This window comes from Chionomys nivalis, chromosome 2 (assembly GCF_950005125.1).
Source record: "Chionomys nivalis chromosome 2, mChiNiv1.1, whole genome shotgun sequence".
In the NCBI taxonomy this organism is placed as follows: Eukaryota; Metazoa; Chordata; class Mammalia; order Rodentia; family Cricetidae; genus Chionomys; species Chionomys nivalis.
Window position 1 is genome coordinate 68,361,174 of NC_080087.1, and position 18,215 is coordinate 68,379,388.

General features: G+C 47.2%; 1 protein-coding gene across 2 annotated transcripts in view; it reads left to right on the plus strand.

The window, feature by feature from the left end:
* Cacng7 (calcium voltage-gated channel auxiliary subunit gamma 7) overlaps positions 1–14,048 on the plus strand; it is a 31,540-nt gene extending 17,492 nt beyond the window's left edge. The window contains exons 5-6 of one of the 2 annotated variants that reach the window (XM_057756388.1): positions 11,929–12,074; positions 12,826–14,048. In XM_057756388.1, the coding sequence (XP_057612371.1) occupies positions 11,929–12,074; positions 12,826–13,083 (404 nt within the window). In that variant the 3' untranslated portion in view covers positions 13,084–14,048. Of the gene's footprint in view, positions 1–6,105; positions 6,201–6,626; positions 7,004–11,928; positions 12,075–12,825 lie in introns of those variants that run through there. The other variant, XM_057756395.1, reaches the window with a different exon arrangement.
* The last annotated feature ends 4,167 nt before the right edge of the window (positions 14,049–18,215 follow it).

Here is an 18,215-nt window from a genome sequence, read left to right on the forward strand (position 1 = left end):
TATAGTAGGTAGTACACATCTGTAATATTAGCATTCGAGAGTTTGAGGTAGAGTTGGCATTGTGGTGCATACTTGGGAGGTAGAGGCAAGTGGATCTCTGTGAGTTCAAGTCCAGCCTGGTCTACAGAGTGAGTTCCAGTACACCCAGGGGTATATACAGAAACTTTTTCCCCTCCACTCCTAAAAAAGAAAGACTAAGACAACGAAGATTGCAAATTCATGGCTATCTTGGGGTATAGACTGGGGCTGTCTCAAAAAAGCAGGGGACGGTGGTTGCAGAGAGAGGGAGAGAGAGAGAAAGTAAATTGTAGATACTGTGTCATTTTCCTGCTTTTAAGTTAGGGGACTGGGGAGATGACTCAGTGGGTGAAGTGTTTGCCACCCAAGCACGCACACCCGAGTTTAATCCCCAGCACCCACATAAAAGTTTCATTTGGGGCACACATCTGACATCTGAACCCCTAGAGCTGGGGGAGGGGAGACAGGAGGATCTAGTCTAATTAGTGATCTCTAATTTCAGTGAGAAGCCCTGTCTTGAAAAACACAAAAACAAACAAGCAAAAAAAAACTAATGTGGAGCTGGGCGGTGGTGGGGCACGGCTTTAATTCCAGCACTCAGGAGGCAGAGGCAGGAGGATCTCTGTGAGTGCGAGGTCAGCCTGGTCTACAGAGCGAGTTCCAGGACAGTCAGGACTACACAGAGAAACCCTGTCTCAAAATAACCAAAGCAAACCAAATCAAACAACAGATTGCGGAAGATGTTTGGTGTTGACCTCTGGTACTTGCATGCGCGCGCGCGCGCGCGCGCGCACACACACACACACACACATGTCTGAGCATAGAGAAACATGAACATGTACACATACTTATCACACAGTTTTAATGATTTTACAACACATTCTTTGCATGAATACAGTGCCAATATATATCACACCTAAAATTTGACAACATGTGTCTAATGTAATTTAATTTATTTTCTTTTGTTTTTTAAAAAAATTGCATATATTTATACAATATGTGCATGCACATGTGCGCATGCATGCACATGTGTGACTTGGCACATGCATGAATGTCAGAGGGTAACTTCTGGGAGTCCGTTTTTCCCTTCCACGCTGTGGGACTCAGGGATCAAACTCAGGTTTTCAGGCTTAGCAACAAACACTTTTATCCACTGAGCCATCTTACTGGCCCAATTTAATCCATTTTTGTACCGTCCCGTTTGTTTCAAAAATATCTTTTCTGGGGTTGGTGGGGTAGTTCAGGGATTGTGAGCATGCGTACTTGAGGCTCTGGGTTCAACAGCATTGAAAAAAAAAGAAAAAAAATACTTTTTTTCAGGTTTCTCTTCAGAACCAGGACTCCATCTAGCCTCTTGCATTTTATTTTGTTAATAAGTCTTTTTTGGTATATACTGGCTCTGCCACTCTTTTTGTGCCCCACCCCCAACAGTGAGTTTTAAAATATGGAAAAAAATAGTATAAGGAAATCCCATGCACCCTTCATTCAGTTCCAACAATTGCCAGCATATGGCGGATCTTTTTTTAGTCAACCACTGCCATGTCCCCCTCCGTGCTTTGCTGCCTTATTTTAAAGCTAGCCTCAGACACCAGCAACTCATTTTGTCCTCACGTATTTTAGTATGTCTCCGAGTAAGAAGTACTCTTTTATTTACGCCAGCCACACTAGCCACGGTACCGCGACAGAGCCTGAACAAAACAAACCAAAGAGAGTAAGTTAATGCCATCTCATACCTCCTTACTGTTCATTTCCCACACACTGGTCTCGGAAATGCCTTTTAACTGTGAGCGGGTGGCAAATCAGCATGTAAATTACAACGGGCATTTAACTGATGGCTCTCTGATGCCTCCTTTAAGCTCAGACAGTCTCTCTTTTTCCTTGTAAAAAATAAACATTTATTTATCTGTGGCTGTGGATGTGCACATGCGTAGGGGATCAGGGGACAGCCCGTGGGAGTCAGTTCTCTCCTCCCATGTGTGTCCTAGGGATTGAACTCAGGCCATCCAGTTTGGTAGAAGGGACATGGCAGTTTGTGGTATAGAAACCTCACGTTCTGTGTTCTTTTTTTGCTTTAATTTTTTTTTTCTTTTTTTTTTTTTTCTTTTTTGAGACAGGGTTTCTCTGTAGCTTTGGAGGTCTGTTCTGGAACTTGTTTCATAGACCAGGCTGACCTCGAACTCACAGAGTCCCACCTATTTCTGCCTACTGAGTGCTGGGATTAAAGGTGTGGGCTACCGCCACCAGACTTTGTGTTCTTCTAAAGGCTTTCCATGCTGTGGTTGAATGCATGCATCCGTCTTTGTAAACTAGGATTTTGAAGAAGCTTGGGAAAGCCTGGTTTAATTTCTTATTGTTTTGTCAAGAGCACTTCCTAAAGTTGAGAATGCTGGGCACACATCTGTAATCCTACCATTGAGCAGATAAAGACAGGAGGATCGGGAACTCAGGGTTGTCCTTGGCTTCAAAGACAGTTGAAGGTCAGGCTGGATTATAAAATAGATGGGGCTATTAAAGTTCTATTAGGAAATGCAATGTTCTCTCTCTCCTCCCCCCCTCCCCCTCTCTCTCCCCTCCTCCTCCCTCTCTCCCTCCCCCCCTCTGCTGCAAGGATCATCCCTGATCCATTCACCACCCTTAGAATGCTGCAGGGCAGGGTTTCTGTAGAATATCCTCCCTTGCAGTTTTTGGTTTTTATGTTTGGTTTTAAATAATTAATTCATTTACTTTTATTTCATTTGCATTTGTATTTTGCCTCCATGTATGTGTGTGTGAAGGTGTCAGATCTTGACATTAGAGACAGTTGTGAACTGCCATGTGAGTGCTGGGAATTGAACCCAAGTCCTCTGGAAGAGCAGTCAGGGCCTTTAACCGCTGAGCTATCTCTCCAGTTCCACTGTTTTGTGTTTTTTGAAATAAGATTTTTCTGTGTAATCCTGGCTGTCCAGGCAGTTACTTTATAGACCAGGATGGCCTTGAACTCACAGAGATCCACCTGCCTCTGCCTCCTGAGTGCTGGGATCAAAGGCACGTGCCATCACCGGCCGGATCTCACTCTGTTTCCTTGCTTAGCTTATTTCTCTTTCCTGTCTGTGCTGTAATCTGAAAGCTATGCCTGGATTTGAGGCTCAAATTGCATTTGGGTTAAACATAATTGGCAAAAAGAAAACAAAGTGCTGTTATGAGCTTTGCGATCTTCTCTTCGGGTACCAGTTGCATCTCTCCCCATAACGTTTGCACTCACTTCTCCTGGGCAGATGGTAAACCAATGTTTATTCTCTCAAAGTAGGGCACCAGTGAAGGACCAGAGTAACGCACCAAATTCTAGCTTGGTGAACTTGTGCGTTTACTGGGCTTACTTACGGGAGGATGGGTGACGGGTTACAGGAGTTACCTATAAAAATATGGGTGGCTGTGCAGTGGTGGTGACGCCTTTAATCCCAGCATTTGGGAGGCAGAAGCAGGTGATCTCAGTGAGTTTGAGGCCAGCCTGGTCTACAGAATGAGTGCCAGGACAGCCAGGACTGTTACACGGAGAAACCCTGTCTCGAAAAACCAAAACAAACAAAGCAGCTGTACTGAAAAGCCTCACCCTGGCATGGATGACAACCTCCCCATAGCTGCACAAATGAAGCTTCAGCCAGCTTCTCACCTCTGTAATCTGCCTACCATCATCTTCTAAAACCATATACAACTGGAGCAGAATTACATACAGCTCTCAGGGAGGGAGGGAGCGGCCTAAACCTCGAGGAGGTTAGAGGACAGCTTGCTCGAGTCTGTCTTTTGCTTCCACTATGCGAGTTCTGAGGATCGAACTCAAGTCATCAGGCTGGGCTACAGTCCTGCTGAGCCATCTCAGCAACCCACCGTTAATTTTATTTTGAAGTTTTTAGAGTTTTAAGAGTCTCATTTTGTTGCCCAAGATGGCATCCAAGTCACAGCATTGCTCCTGCTTCAGCCTTCCAAGTGCTGGGGTTAGAGGCGTGAGTTACCATGACCTGGTTCTTCTCCTGTTTGTTGCTCTTTCTTGTATCAGACCAGCCCACAGCTTGCCATGGACAACGTTCTTCCCATACTTTGCCTTTAGCTCAGCAGCCTTCATGTGTAGCTGCCAATCATTTACAGCATGCCTGATCCATGGCTTTCCTGGTCACTTTGCAACACCACTGTGGCCAGGCTCAGCTGTTCTTGGGATTGAGGGCAAAACTCAGAACAGAAAAGAAGGTCAAGGGAGACCTCTTGGATGAATATGGATCCTTAATTTTGAACATTTTTTTGTTTGTCTTTGAATCAGGATGTCCCGTCACCTAGGCTGACCTCACACTCATTATACAGCCAAGGATAACATCGAACTTCTGATCTGCCAGTCACGTTTTTTGTTTTGTTTTTGTTTTTCTTAGATATTAGACACAGGGTTTCTCTGTGGAAACAGTCCTGGCTGTTCTGAACTTGCTCTGTAGATCAGGCTCCACCTGCCTCTGCCTGCTGAGTGCTGGGATTAAAGGTGTGTGCCTCTACCGCCTGGCCACTACCCCAGTTTTATGCAGGACTGGACACTGAACCCAGGGCATCATGCAATCATGCATGCTAGGCTAGCTAAGCTGCATCCCCAGATAAACGTTAATCAACTTTCTCCTCTTCTTCCTCCTCGTCTTCTTTCCTTAGGAGGAGGGATCCAGTTTTGTTGTTGTGTATGCATGTATACACATACATACATACAGGACATGTGTGCCTAGTGCCTGTGGGGTTTAAAAGTGGGCAACGAAGCCAGGCAGTGGTGGTGCATGACTTTAATCTTAGCACTCAGGAGGCAGAGGCAGGAGGATCTCTGCCTTTGAAGCCAGGCTGGACAACAGAGTGAGTTCCAGGACAGGTAGGATTATACAGAGAAAAGCAAACAACAACAAAAATAGGCAACGAATCCCCTGGAACTGGACTCTGCTGGGAGTGGAATCAGGGTCCCCTTCCGGAGTGACAAGTACTCTAAACTGCTGAGCCATCTCTCCAGCCCTGAGGTTTCTTCTTTTATCCACATGTATCACTTACACATAGTAATGAGTTTCATTATCACTTTTTTCTTTCTGGCTGCCCTGGACCTCACCGAGCTACACTTGCCTCTGCCTCCTGAGTGCTGGGATTAAAGGTGTGCGCTGCCCCACCAGCCCGTTGTCGCACTTTCACGCATGTGTATTATGCATTTTGATCACAGTCCCTCCCATTACCACCTCTTGTTTCCTTCTCCTGCCTTCTGATATCTTTCTTACTAGCTAAATACCTTTCTATTTTCATGTTTACTTTTATTCTTCATTTTTTATAAAAACTGGACATGGTGGTACATATTTTTAATTTCAGCATTCAGGAAGCAGAGGCTTTCTATTTTTATGTTTAACTCCTTTTTTTTTTCAATAGCATGGTGCCAAGGCACATACATGGAGGTCAGAGGACAACTCCCAGCAGCCAGTTCTTTCCTTCAGTTTTGTGGGACCTAGGACTCAAACTCCAATTTGAGCTTGATGGCAAAGCTCTTCACTGTGAGCCGTCCTGCCGGTCCATGTTTTCTTGTTTTATTCTATCTGTCCATCTTTCTTTCTTTCTTTTTCTTTCTTTCTTTCTTTCTTTCTTTCTTTCTTTCTTTCTTTCTTTCTTTCTTTCTTTCTTTCTTTCTTTCCTTCCTTCCTTCCTTCCTTCCTTCCTTCCTTCCTTCCCTCCCTCCCTCCCTCCCTCCCTCCCTCCCTCCCTCTCTCTCTCTCTCTCTCTCTCTCTCTCTCTCTCTCTCTCTCTCTCTCTCTTTCTCTCTTTCTTTCTGTGGTGACCCAATGTATTTTATCAGGGTTTCTTACAATATTGTTCTTGAAGGATTATTTATTGGGGAGTGAGCTCTCTACCAGTGATTATATCACTGAAGAAAATGTCTGTCTGTCTGTTTATCCCTGTCCTAGCAACTCTTATTTGCCTGTGAGTCCTCAGGGTGGACAGGTTCTCACATCCATCATGGCAGGCCCCTATTTCCGTTTTTCTCTCCTAACCAGACTGCCCACATATGCTGTGCCTTCAGACCTTCTCTTTAGCAGAGCAGCCTTGTCTTTACAGGACCATTGTTTAGAAACACGGAGCAGACCAAAGGATCTGAGCACCTCCTGCGCCCCCGGGAAACCTGCTCAAAGAATGCACATGCGGACACGCTGGTCTGATTCTTTTTCTTTTTTTGTGTTTTCGTGCAGCATAAATGTTTATGGGGGTGGGCACATCAGTCCTTGGCCGTAGCCTTCCTCATGGTTGCCAACACGTTGCTTAGCTCCCCCTGCTTCTTCTTGGCACGAACGTATGTGCCCACCTTTTCTTGATGAACTTGTGTGAGCTCTTGTCCTTGAACACCATGAGATGCTCCATGGCCCTCCGCTTGTAGGGCGCACACTCCCACATCAAGTACCGCCGGACCTGATGTGCTTGGTGAGGTGCCCACGGCTTGCTGGGGGCGGGAGAGCTAGCGCACATCATGGCTGCTGTTCTCCCTTAGCGGCCGCCGCGACAGGAAAAATAGCACCACGCAGAACCTGGGATATCCTGCCTCTGATTCTTAGAGCCTGATTCGCTGTTTCATAATCTTCCAGAGTGCCCCAGCGCCCGGCATACCCCGACTGCATCTCTGTGGAGCTCTGAGTACTCCAGTGGCGTTCTCTTTATCCTTTATAAAGTTCTGTCACTTTCCTTTACTCTTTCATGTTGACATTTTTATTGCAAAGGGCAGCCCCACGGTGTTCTTCTCAATGGATTCAGGTCGCACAGCTTCAACGGGTACAGCATAGGAAGGAAGGAATAACTTACAGACTGGGGCTGGAGAGACGGCTCAGAGGTTAAGAGACCTGACTGCTGTTCCAGAGGTCTTGAGTTCAATTCCCAGCAACCACATGATGGCTCACACCCATCTATAATGAGATCTGGTGCCCAGAACACTATTACATAATAAATAAATTTAAAAAAAAAATAACTTACAGACTTTGTAACACTTGGTGTTTGGAGTATGTCTGCCCTTTATCAGTGATACTAGCTTGCTCAACGTGATACCTGCTGGGTCAAGAAATCACAATAAATGATACTTTTTTTTTCTTGGCTTGTTTTGAGACAGGGTCTAATGTATTAGCCTAGGCTGGGCTCAAATTCACTATGTAGTTAAGGATGATCTTGAACGCCTGATCCTCCTGCCTCTACCTCCCTCATGCTAGGCTGACAGACTTGCACCACCATGCCTGGTTAATATGGTGCTGGGGGAAGAATCAAAGGTTTTGTGTACGCCAGCAAGCACTGTACCAGCTGAACTACATCCCGAGCTGAGAAAGATGCTTTTAATCCCTTGGTAACGAGCCGGTATTCAATGAGGAGATTCTGCTACCCTTTGATTTAGTATCTGTTGATGATTTATTTTTAATCACGTGGATCTCTGAGTGCACAGGAATGTAAGTGACCTCAGAAGCTACAGGTGTTAGAACCCCTTAAATCTGCAGTTACCGATGTGAGCTGCCATAGGGGTGCTGGGAATCAAGCTAGGGTCCTCTGAAAGAACAACCAGTGCCCTTGCTCCAATCCTTTGAGCAATCTCTCCAGCCCCTGTTGGTGATTCCTGCTTGGTGACTGCTGTTATAACTGACATTGTTAAGTGTGTGTTGTCTTGTGACTACCATTCCATGTACACATGTAGATGGGTATGCTACCATAACAAACCTTTTGGCGTATTCATTTATTAACTTCATTTATTCATTGTCCTCATTCTTATTATTGGGTGTGTGTTTGCATGCATGCATGCATGCATGATTGTGCCACTGTTTGTGGAGGTCAGAGAATGACTTTCAGAAGTCAGGCCTCTCTCTGCCTCATAGGTTCTGGGGATTAGGCTCAGGCCATTAGACTTGTGTGACCCTTTGAACCATTTTATTTGCCCAGTTTAAAAAAAAAATGAAATGAAAAGGAAAAAGGAGAAAAAAGAAAAAGAAAGCAAAACCCATAGCTGACAATGTGGCTTAGTTTGTAGAGTGCTTGCCTAGCATGAATGAGTTTTGGTTTCTCTCCCCAGCAATGCAAAAGCCAGGCATGGTGGTACAGACTTGGCACCTCAGGACTCAGGATGTGGAAGCAGGAGGATCAGGGAGTTTACGATCATATTTAGCTACATAGCAAGTTTCACCAAGTCCTGGCAAGATAAGACCATGTTTCCAATAAGAAAAAAAAATATGTATAGAATTTGGGTTACATGAGGAGATCATATGTCAAACAAGCAATCATTGTATATTATAAATGCACTCACACACAGACACACACACAAATTTGGGATCAAACTCACAGCCACACATATACTAGACAAGCCCTCGGCCAACATGAGCCGTATCTCCAGCTCACTTCATCTCTCTCTATCTCAGTGGATTATAAACCTTCAGTTTAATGACTCATTTTGTTGCTCAAATTGTCTTCAGTTTGACTCAGGAAACTCTTTAAGCTAGTTGCCGTGCCCCCTTTTGACCTGCTCCCATCATTTTTGAGCATGTTCTTTTTAAAGGCATCTTTATTTTAACTTTGTGTGTATGAGAGTTTGTCAGCATGCATGTGTCTGTGTGCAGTGTCCACAGACGCCGGAAGAGGGTGTTAGATCTCCTCAAGCAGAAGTTACAGATGGTTGTGAGCTGCCATGTGGGTCCTGAGAACTAAACGCTAGTCCTCTGGAAGAGCAGGCAGTGCTCTTAACTGCTGAGCTCTCTCTCAAACCCCTTGAGCTCTTTCTTATTGCAGGGCAAAGCTACACTTTTACTTGGACTCTCCTTGACTTTCGAGATGTTTCTTCAGGGAGTCCTGTTTCCTTTCAATGGGGGATGGGTTCAAAAGCAAAGAGCTGGCATGCCTATAAGATCTAACAGTTTTAAGCCAGTCTGGGCTGCATAGCAAGAGAGGTTCTACCCTTTAAAAAGATAGATGGGGTGGAGAGGGAAGGAGGGAGGAGGGAGAAAGGAATGCTAGAGAATGAAGTTACTGGTACCGTTCTCCACTCTTTTATTTTTATTTATTTTTTGGTTGTTGTTTGCCTTGCTTTTGAGACAGAGTTTTGTTGTGTAGCTCAGACTAGTCTCCAACTCTGTCCCTCTCTCTTCAGCAAGCTGCCATCACACCTGGCTTTGATTTTATCCCTTGAATGTATAAAATATTAACATAACTCTGAAGATCAAAATCATGCAGAATTGTGTGCTTTTCCTCATCTCCTTGTGCTACCTACTCCGTGATGCAATCAGCCTCACTTGTTGTCAGTTCTCCTTATGCTTATTTGTGCAAAAATAAGCAGATGCGCATGTATTCTCTCTCTCATTTCAACACCGAGGATTGAATTTAGGGCCTCATACGTGCTGGACAAGGCTCCTCTCCTTCCACATTCCCAGCCTGGGGATTCTAGACTGGTGCTTATCACTGAGCCATGCCCTCCAGCCCCTCATAGTGCAGGGGAGGATTCTAGGCAGAGGCTCTACCACTGAACCACATTCCCAGCCCCTCACTGGAAGGTTCTAGGGCAGAGGCTCTACCTCTGAGTCATTTCTCCAATCCCTTTCTGTAGGATTCTAGGTCAATGTTCTAGGTCAATGTTCTAGCACTGAGCCATATTCTCACACCTCTCTTTTTTTTTTTTTTTTTTTTGTCTTCATTATTTTGACATGGTCTCACTAGGTTGCTCAGGCTGGCTTTGAACTCACAATGATCCAGGCTAGCTATGAACTTTCAGATGTGGGTCCTCTGAAAGAGCACCAAGTACTCTTAAATTCTGAGTCATCTCTTGAGTCCTCCTATTGTACTTTTTTTTAAAAGTATTTTTATATGTATGTGTGTGCATGGTGCCCACAGAAGCCAGAAGAGATGTCAGATCCCTAGGAGTATAATTATAGACACTGTGGGTTGCCATTGTGGTACAGAGAATTGAACCCAGGTCCTCTGGAAGAGCAGCCAGTGCTCTTAACTGTTAAGCCATCTCTCCAGTCCTTGTAGTCTGTTCTTGAGGCAATCTGGATTTGATCCCTAGAAAGCACATAGAAGTGGAAGGAAAGAATAGACTGCACATAGCTGTTTTTTGAATTCCATGTGTGTGCTGTGTTAGGTACAGCTCCCCTCTCCAAACACACTGTCCACTCACATACAGTAACAAATACCTCTTAAAATGATCCCTTCTCTTATGCTTAAGGGTACATTCTAAGCCAGGCATGGTGGTGAACCCCTGTAATCCCAGCACTTGAGAGGCAGATGCAGGAAGATCTCTGTAAGTCTAAGGCGATCCTGGTCTACATAATAGCTCTCCGTCCTTGGAGAGACTGGGTATTGTCGGAACTGGGTTAAAAGATGAAACCACTTGTAGTTTTTATTTTGTTTTTTAAGAGTATGAGTGTTGGTCTGCATGTATGTCTGTGCACCATGTGTGTGCAGTATCCGCTGAGGTCAGAAGAGGGCATCGGATACCTTGAAACTGGAGTTACAGTTATGAGCCACTGTATGGATGCTGGGAATTGAACTTGGGTTCTCTGCAAGAGCAACAAGTGATCTTAATGGATACGTTATCTTTCTAGATTCTAATGAGCGTATTAAGTATTTTTTCATTTGTTAATTACTGAGGGGTACTTGCAAGTGCCATCGGGCTCATTTAGAGTTCAGAGGACAACTCATCTTTCCACCATGTCTATCTTGTGGATTGAACTCAGGTCTTCAGTGTTGTCAGCAAGCACCTTTACCCACTGAGTCATCTCATAGGTATGAAAGTCATAAGCTTTAAACATTTGAGGTATAACTCACATAAGACATAACTCATATATAACTTTTAGTAGAGCCAAAACTGCATAGTTATCCCCTTAGCTGGTTTTAACAGATCTCTAGGACTGGGTATAGAGAGTTGTGAGCTGCCATTATGATGCCCAGAATTGATCCCAGGTCCTCTGGAAGAGCAGCCAGTGTTTTTAACCACTGAGCCACCTCTCCAGGCCTCCTAAGATACTTACACTTGTGTGAGTGTGAGTTTGTGCACATGCACATGCACACACAGGCTGGAGGCTGACACATGGTATTACTTTTCATCTTATTTTGGTTTTAACCTTTCCTGGATCTCATCCTCTAGGATGTGAAGAAAGACGTATTTCTTTGATCCCTTTGGTCTTATCACAGATGGATTTGTGCCTAATGTGGACTCCATGCTACTCAGTGAGACAAGCTTTGTAGCACACGTTACCCTGCACAGAATGGGTGCCCACTATCCGGTCTTTCACCTCTTTCAGTTGCACTGAGGTCTCAGATGTGGGGTGGGGTGAGGGCAACTGGTGGATTCATCTCTGGGTTCTCTGTACCCAACGGAGGCCAGGAACAGGTGGTCCTTCAAAACACAGAAGTGAAGTCCAACCTGGAGACACACACAGGCTTGTCATGACAGCTACTTGGAAGGCTGAGACAGGAGGATCAAAAGTTCAAGCCTGTCACGGCAAGTTTCTGAGATTCTTTCTCAAAAAGTAAAAAGAAGGGGAGAGAGCTCCGTGATAGAGCTACAGCCTAGAATATGAGAATTAGCTGTGGAGTACCTGCCTAGATAGAATTCAGCAGGGAGGGGCAGAGGTTATGGCCCAGTGATAGAACTTACGTAGATTCCCCGGTGTGGAAGCATGGCTCAGCAGTAGAGTGCTTGCCTAGAACCTCCATTGTGAGGCTGGTGGTATGGCTTATAGAGCAGGAGCACCTGCCTAGAGTCCCCTAGTTGTATGGGGGGCCATTGCTCAGAAGTAAAGACTTGCATAGCATGCTGGGAATATTGCATAAGGTTAGTTGTAGATACCGGACAGAGCTGGAAGGGGAACAGTGATCTGGAGTTGGTGGTGCTCCCTTCTCATGTTCCTGGCACCCTTCTCCCCTTAGGTCTCTCCTTGGTGGTGGGCTTGGTTCTGTACATCTCCAGCATCAATGATGAGGTCATGAACAGGCCCAGCAGCTCTGAGCAGTACTTTCATTATCGATACGGGTGGTCGTTTGCCTTCGCTGCTTCCTCTTTCCTTCTCAAAGAGGTGATGTGTTGGGCCCAGTTTGAAGAAGGAGGTGGGAGTTTCAGGGTGTTCTGGCTCCTGGGGGTCTGGATGCCTTCTGGGTATGGGGCGGGGAGAGAGAGAGAGAGAGAGAGAGAGAGAGAGAGAGAGAGAGAGAGAGAGAGAGAGAGAGAAACCCTGAGGTTTGACGACCTTCTGAGGCCTTATAGGTGGGAGTCCTGGGTTCTCGGGGAGGAGCAGCCCAGGGATGGGACTCCCTGAACAGCCCAGGAGGAAAAGAATTCTGTGGGTTATGAGGAAGGTGGATGGACTGTGGATCTAATCTATGGGTCCCAGAGAGGAAAAAGTCTAGAGATTCTAGCTCCTGGGGGTCTTGGGAAGGCAGAAGCTGAAGGAAAGCCTGTGGGTTGGACCCTTGAAACTTTGGAGGAGGATGAGGAAGTCCTTGGTCCTGGGAAAGAACAGAGCTGGGGGACCAATCTCTCTACTTTGCAGTGGGAGGGTCTAGCAGTCTGATTACAGGAGGAAGAAGAGGCTGGGGGTGTGCCTGTATTATGAGGGAGGTGGGTTAGAGTGGATCCAACCCCTAGTTCCTGGAGAGGAAGTGGTCTGGGTGTTCCAATTCTTGGAGTCCTGGAGGAGATGAAAGGTGAGACCTCTTGGGTTTTGCAGAAGGAAGTCTTGGGGGGTGATATGCAGCGGTGACTCCCGGGTTTTGGGAGAGGAAGCAGCAGGAGGGTGCCTCTGGGATTCTGACGGTGCCTTGCCACAGGGGGCCGGAGTCATGTCCGTGTACTTATTCACCAAGCGCTATGCGGAGGAGGAGATGTATCGCCCGCACCCGGCCTTCTACCGCCCGCGTCTCAGCGACTGCTCTGACTACTCTGGCCAGTTTCTGCAGCCCGAGGCATGGCGTCGAGGTCGCAGTCCTTCCGACATCTCCAGCGACGTCTCCATCCAGATGACGCAAAATTACCCTCCAGCCATCAAGTACCCCGACCACCTCCACATCTCCACTTCACCGTGCTGAGGCTGGGCTCCCTCCCTCCCTCTCCTCTTCCTCCTCCCTCCCCTCCCCTGCCCCTCCCCCACGCGGCCCCAATCTCTTAAGGGACTCTTGGCTGGGGGATGCTGTGCCACCTCCTGGCCCCAACCCATCATCCTCATTTCGATGGCTCCCTCTTTCCAACCTCTCCTCATTAGTCCATTATACTTCCAAATGATTCCCTCCCTTCACCTGCCTAACCCCGGGTAAACCCGTCCCCTCTCCTGGTCCCTCTCCAACTCGGTTAACTATCCTCTGGTGGTATCTTGCACCTAGCTCCCCCAAATCCTTCAGGCTCCCGCTTCCCTACAGGGGTGCTGGGCTGGAGAGTGGGTGTGACAGCCACTGGGAATGCCCTTGAACTCCCTTCTTTCCTAGCACAACACCACGTGCACTGCAGGTCCCTGGTGACGGCGGGTGGGAAGAAGCTTGCTCTGTCCACATCTGCTGGTTGGGTCAGGGGCTGCAGGGTTACGACTGTGGCTTACCTTGACTTTTCCTTTTCTGTCGCCTCTGGGAGACACTATTTCCTCTCTTTCTGTTGTCCTCTGGAAGGTGACCTTCCTTCCAATAGATCCTTCTTCTTTCTTCTTCCTTCTCCTCCTCCTCCACCCCCCTCTTCTCACTTCTCTCTTTTTCTTCTTCCACCTGCTCATCCGAAGTCCCTAGGTGCATCTGGTCTCTCACGCCAAACAAGGATGGGACCCCAGGGTGGAGGGAGGTTCCCTCATGCTATCTCCACGCCTGTGCCCGCCTCTCCCCCCTCGAGGTCCCGTCGGGGGAGGGAGGGGCAGTAGCGGGGGTTAACGCCCCCCAAAACCTCTGTCTTCCATTTTCTGGTACTCCCTCTCATCCATGTCCCTCTTCCCATCTCAGTTTCCCTAACTCCGACCTTTTTCAAGGGCCCGTCCGCCCCCTTGGACAGTTTGGCGGGGGGGGGGGGGGGGGGAGGTTGCCAGAAAACCGCCCATTCCACTCCCTTTATTAGGGGAGGAGGGGCGAGGTAGCACAGTGTTAACACACGGAACCAGAACGGCCCCGGGGTGGGGGGAGGGGACGGGAGGGGGGACCAGGGGCTTTTAGTTTGCATCTTAGGTGGGAGGGGGGAGGGAGAACCGCAGCAGTTATAACCTGTCTTTACGCAGCGATTTTTAATGAGGCTGGGGGAGGGGGGAGGGAAGCAATAAGGGTGGGGAAACGGTGGGGTGGGGGGCCTGGTTCTGTTATTTACCGTGTATCATATGTAAATACTGACAGAAACTTCAATAAACTTTATTTCAAACACGTCTCTGCCTAACCAAAGGGAAGGGGTTGAAAACAACAGGCCTATATACTTGTATTGGTTTCTCCTGAGGGTAAAGCACTATTATACTGACTAGATATTGCCAGGTGTGGTGGCGCACACCTTCTGTCCTAGCACTCAGGAGGCAGAGGCAGACAGATCTCTGTGAGTTCCAGGACAGCCAGGACTACACAGCGATACTTTGTCTTCAAAAATAGAACACCACAAGACCAGGTTTGTAATTCTGGACTTGGGAGACAAGAGACAGGAGGACTGCTGCAAGTTCTAGGCAAACTTTCAAGGCTTTCTCAAAAAATAAAACAAATGCCACCAAGATGGCTCAACTGGTTATCTGAGCTTGGCGCCTAGAGCCCATTCTTGCAAGTTGTCATCTGACCATACACATGAACACACACACACACACACACACACAGAGTGGCATGGAGTGCTTGAGGCCCCTTCCTCCCCACATTAATAATAAAATTAAAAATAAGTCAGGCAGTGGTGGCACATGCCTCTAATCCCAGCACTTAGAAGGCAGAGGCAGGCGGATCTCTGAGTTTGAGGCCAGCCTGGTTTACAGAGTGAGTTCCAGGACAGCCAGGACTATAAAACAAACAAATAAACAAACAAAAAACCAAGTAAGCTAAGGAAGGACTTGGGATGTAGCTCAGCTTGTAGAGTGATTGCCTAGCACATCTGAGGCCTGAGTCTCATTCTCTGCTAGGCATGATGGCACTCAGGAAACGGAAGCAGGAGGAACAGGAGTTCAAGGTCATCGCTGGCTGTGAAGAAAGTTTCAGGGCTCAGAGGGGGGGGGGGAGAGGAGAGAGAGAGGAGAGAAGAGAGAAAGTGTTGAAAAATTAAGTTATTTAGGTTATTTAATTTAAGCATCACCTCATAATTCAGTTCTTGTATGAGGACAATAAATGACGACAGGGTTAAGGTCAATACAAAATCAAAAGCAAAACCAAGAAAATGCCCATCTCTTGCTGCCTACTGCACTGTCCCCGCCGCTCACACTGCTCTATGTGACTTTCTTCTGAGGCCCCTGTTGAATTTCCTGGCCTCTTTGTGCTGGTTCAGCCGACAAGGCCAATGACTCCGGTGAGAGCACTCCTACAAACTGACAGCCTTTGACTGGCACCAAGTCAGTCTGGCTCCCAGAGCCAAGCTTCCTTCCCGGGTACAGGCGACAGTGGGCTTCCCGTGCGGGCCCTTTTGCTAGGCTGAGAAGCAACTGCAGCTATTTATCGTACATCCACCATGAGGCAGGTGCTTCCCATCTGAGCACAATCCCATTAGCCATTCGCAGCAGTGGGTGTGTAGGAATTCCCACTGTTTGTATAGGTGAGGGAGCGAGGCTCAAAATTGGATTCTAAGAGCTGTGCTTCCCCTAGACTGAGAGACTGAGAACAGCCAAAATATAAAATATCTGATAAATTTATAGCTGAGATTCACCCCCTCCACGACTGAATCCTGGAAACCAAGCTAGAATTTTGTCACTGAGCCACACCCCCGTCCCTCTATGGGGGTCTGGACAGGTGCTCTACTGCTGGCAAAAGCTCCCCTCCCCCACCCCGTGGTCCCAATAAACTCAATCTTGAAAGCTATTGGAAAGAAGTATGATGTCTGCCTCGGGTTCTGTCTCATCTGTGCAGTGATGATGGCCTTGCAGCCATGACACGTGATCACAACCACGGCCGTCATTGGTTTTCTCCACCGTCCTGTGAACTCAGCATTAGTCTCACCGTACAAGTGAGGGAACTGAGGCTCAGGGAGATGAGGTCACTCAGCTATTAACGTGTGCGCTAGTCCTGTGTCCAGGCTTTCCTTGGTTCACAGTTAATTAATTCTTACATTAAAAGAAAATACGGGAGGAGGTGACTGAGGGGCGTGGTGCGCACGTGGAGGTCAGAGGACACTTTCAGGAGTCCGTTCTTTCCATCTACCACGTGGGAACTCGGTGTCGGCCGGGCAGCAAGCTCCTGTCCCCTGCTGAGCCCACTTGCCACCTCCAGCTGCCACATTTTACCCCAGAGATTTTATGCAAACTCATGCTGTGACCTTGAGGGAGCCTTTTTAATTTCCGAGGCTTTGCTTTCCTTTTCTATCTAAAAAGAAAAACGAGGGGGATGGTTTAGAATGATCCCAAATCCCTCTGGACCAGGGAGGATGATTTGGGGAGGTTCTCAGGAAAGAACTCAGATCCTGCAGGGTCACACTCCCGGAGGGAAATACATTCTGAGTCATTTCCCATGATTCCAGGAATTTCTGAAGGTCAGGCTTGAGATTCGCAATGGCAAACACAGTTCAGCTTCTTTGCTGAGACTAATTGATTCCTAGCGGTGACTTGGAACACAGTATTAGAAGAATTCTGAACATGGATTTGCTCAGGAGGAGAGAATGTCCCCATCTACTGGTGCTGTCTGCCATGCTGATAGATTGATGCTGTCTGTCGTGCCGGTAGCAGGGGCGGCGATGGTACAAGTGCTAGCGATTGCTATTTGTACAGAACGTAGCAACCTCAAATCCGGAAGCTGATGCCCTCTTTTAAAAATCAGAAGCCACAGGAGACCGCTCGGTGGGCAGGCGCCTTTGCTATCTAGGGTATGAGGACTTGAATTTAAATTTCAGTCACTCATAGAAAAAAAGCTGGGCGTGGCCACACGGGCGTGTAACTCCAGCGCTGTGAGGGGCAGAGAGGAGGGTTGCTAGCTTTGGCTTCTGGCTTAGTGAGGGACTGAGAGGGTCCGTTTCAAAAGGAATATGGCAGAAACACCTGCGAACTCCTCTGGCCTCTCCTTGTGCACACGCGGTTTCCTTCGTAGACCTGGATGCCCTGGAACCCTGGAACTTACTCTGTAGACCAGGCTGGTCTTGAACTCACAGAGGTCCACTTTCCTTTGCCTCCTGAGTGCTGGGATAAAAGCCCTGCGCCACTACCGCCCAACAGGTTTCTGCCCTCTTACTGAGTCAAAATGATTGGTTCTTCCTAAAGTTTCTTTTTGTCAGGTGTTTGTTCACAACCAGAGGAACAATAACATTCATCTTGCTTTATTTTTTGCTACATTTTGAAGATGGAAAGGAATTCCAGAGTGGAATTTTTTGGTTTTATTTTGTATTTTTTTGTTTGTTTGTTTGTTTGCTTTTGTGTTTTTGAGACAGAGTTTCTCTGTGTAGTTCTGGCTGTCCTGGAACTCACTCTGTAGACCAGGCTGGCCTCGCACCCACAGAGATCTGCTTGCCTCTGCCTCTCTAGTGCTGGGATTAAAGGTATGCACCACCACTTCCTAGCAAAAAATTTGAATGAAAAAAAAATATTTCTTTAGTATATGTGTGTGCATATGGAGGTCAGAGAACAATGCTGTCCTGGACCTGGGGAGAATCGAACTCAGTTCATCAGGCTACACAGCAAACCAACAAGGTATCTCCCTCACTGTCTTAGTCAGGGTTACTATTGCTGTGATGAAACACCGTTGACCAAAGCAACTTGGGGAGGAAAGGGCAGTTCACCATCAAAAAGCAGCGAGGGCAGGAACCTGGAGCAGGAGCTGATGCAGAGGCCATGGAAGGATGCTGCTTACTGGCTTGCTCAGCCTGCTTTCTTATAGAACCCAGGACCAACAGCCCAGGGATGCCACCACCCACAATAGACTGGGCCCTCCTGCATCAAACACCAATTAAGAAAATTCCCTATAGGCCTACCTACAGTCAGATCTTACGGGAACATTTTCTTAGTTGGGGTTCCCTCCTCTTAGATGACTCTGGCTTTTGTCAAACATAAAAACAGCCACCGTCAGCAAGAACCTTTGCCAAGGTACTCTCACAGTTC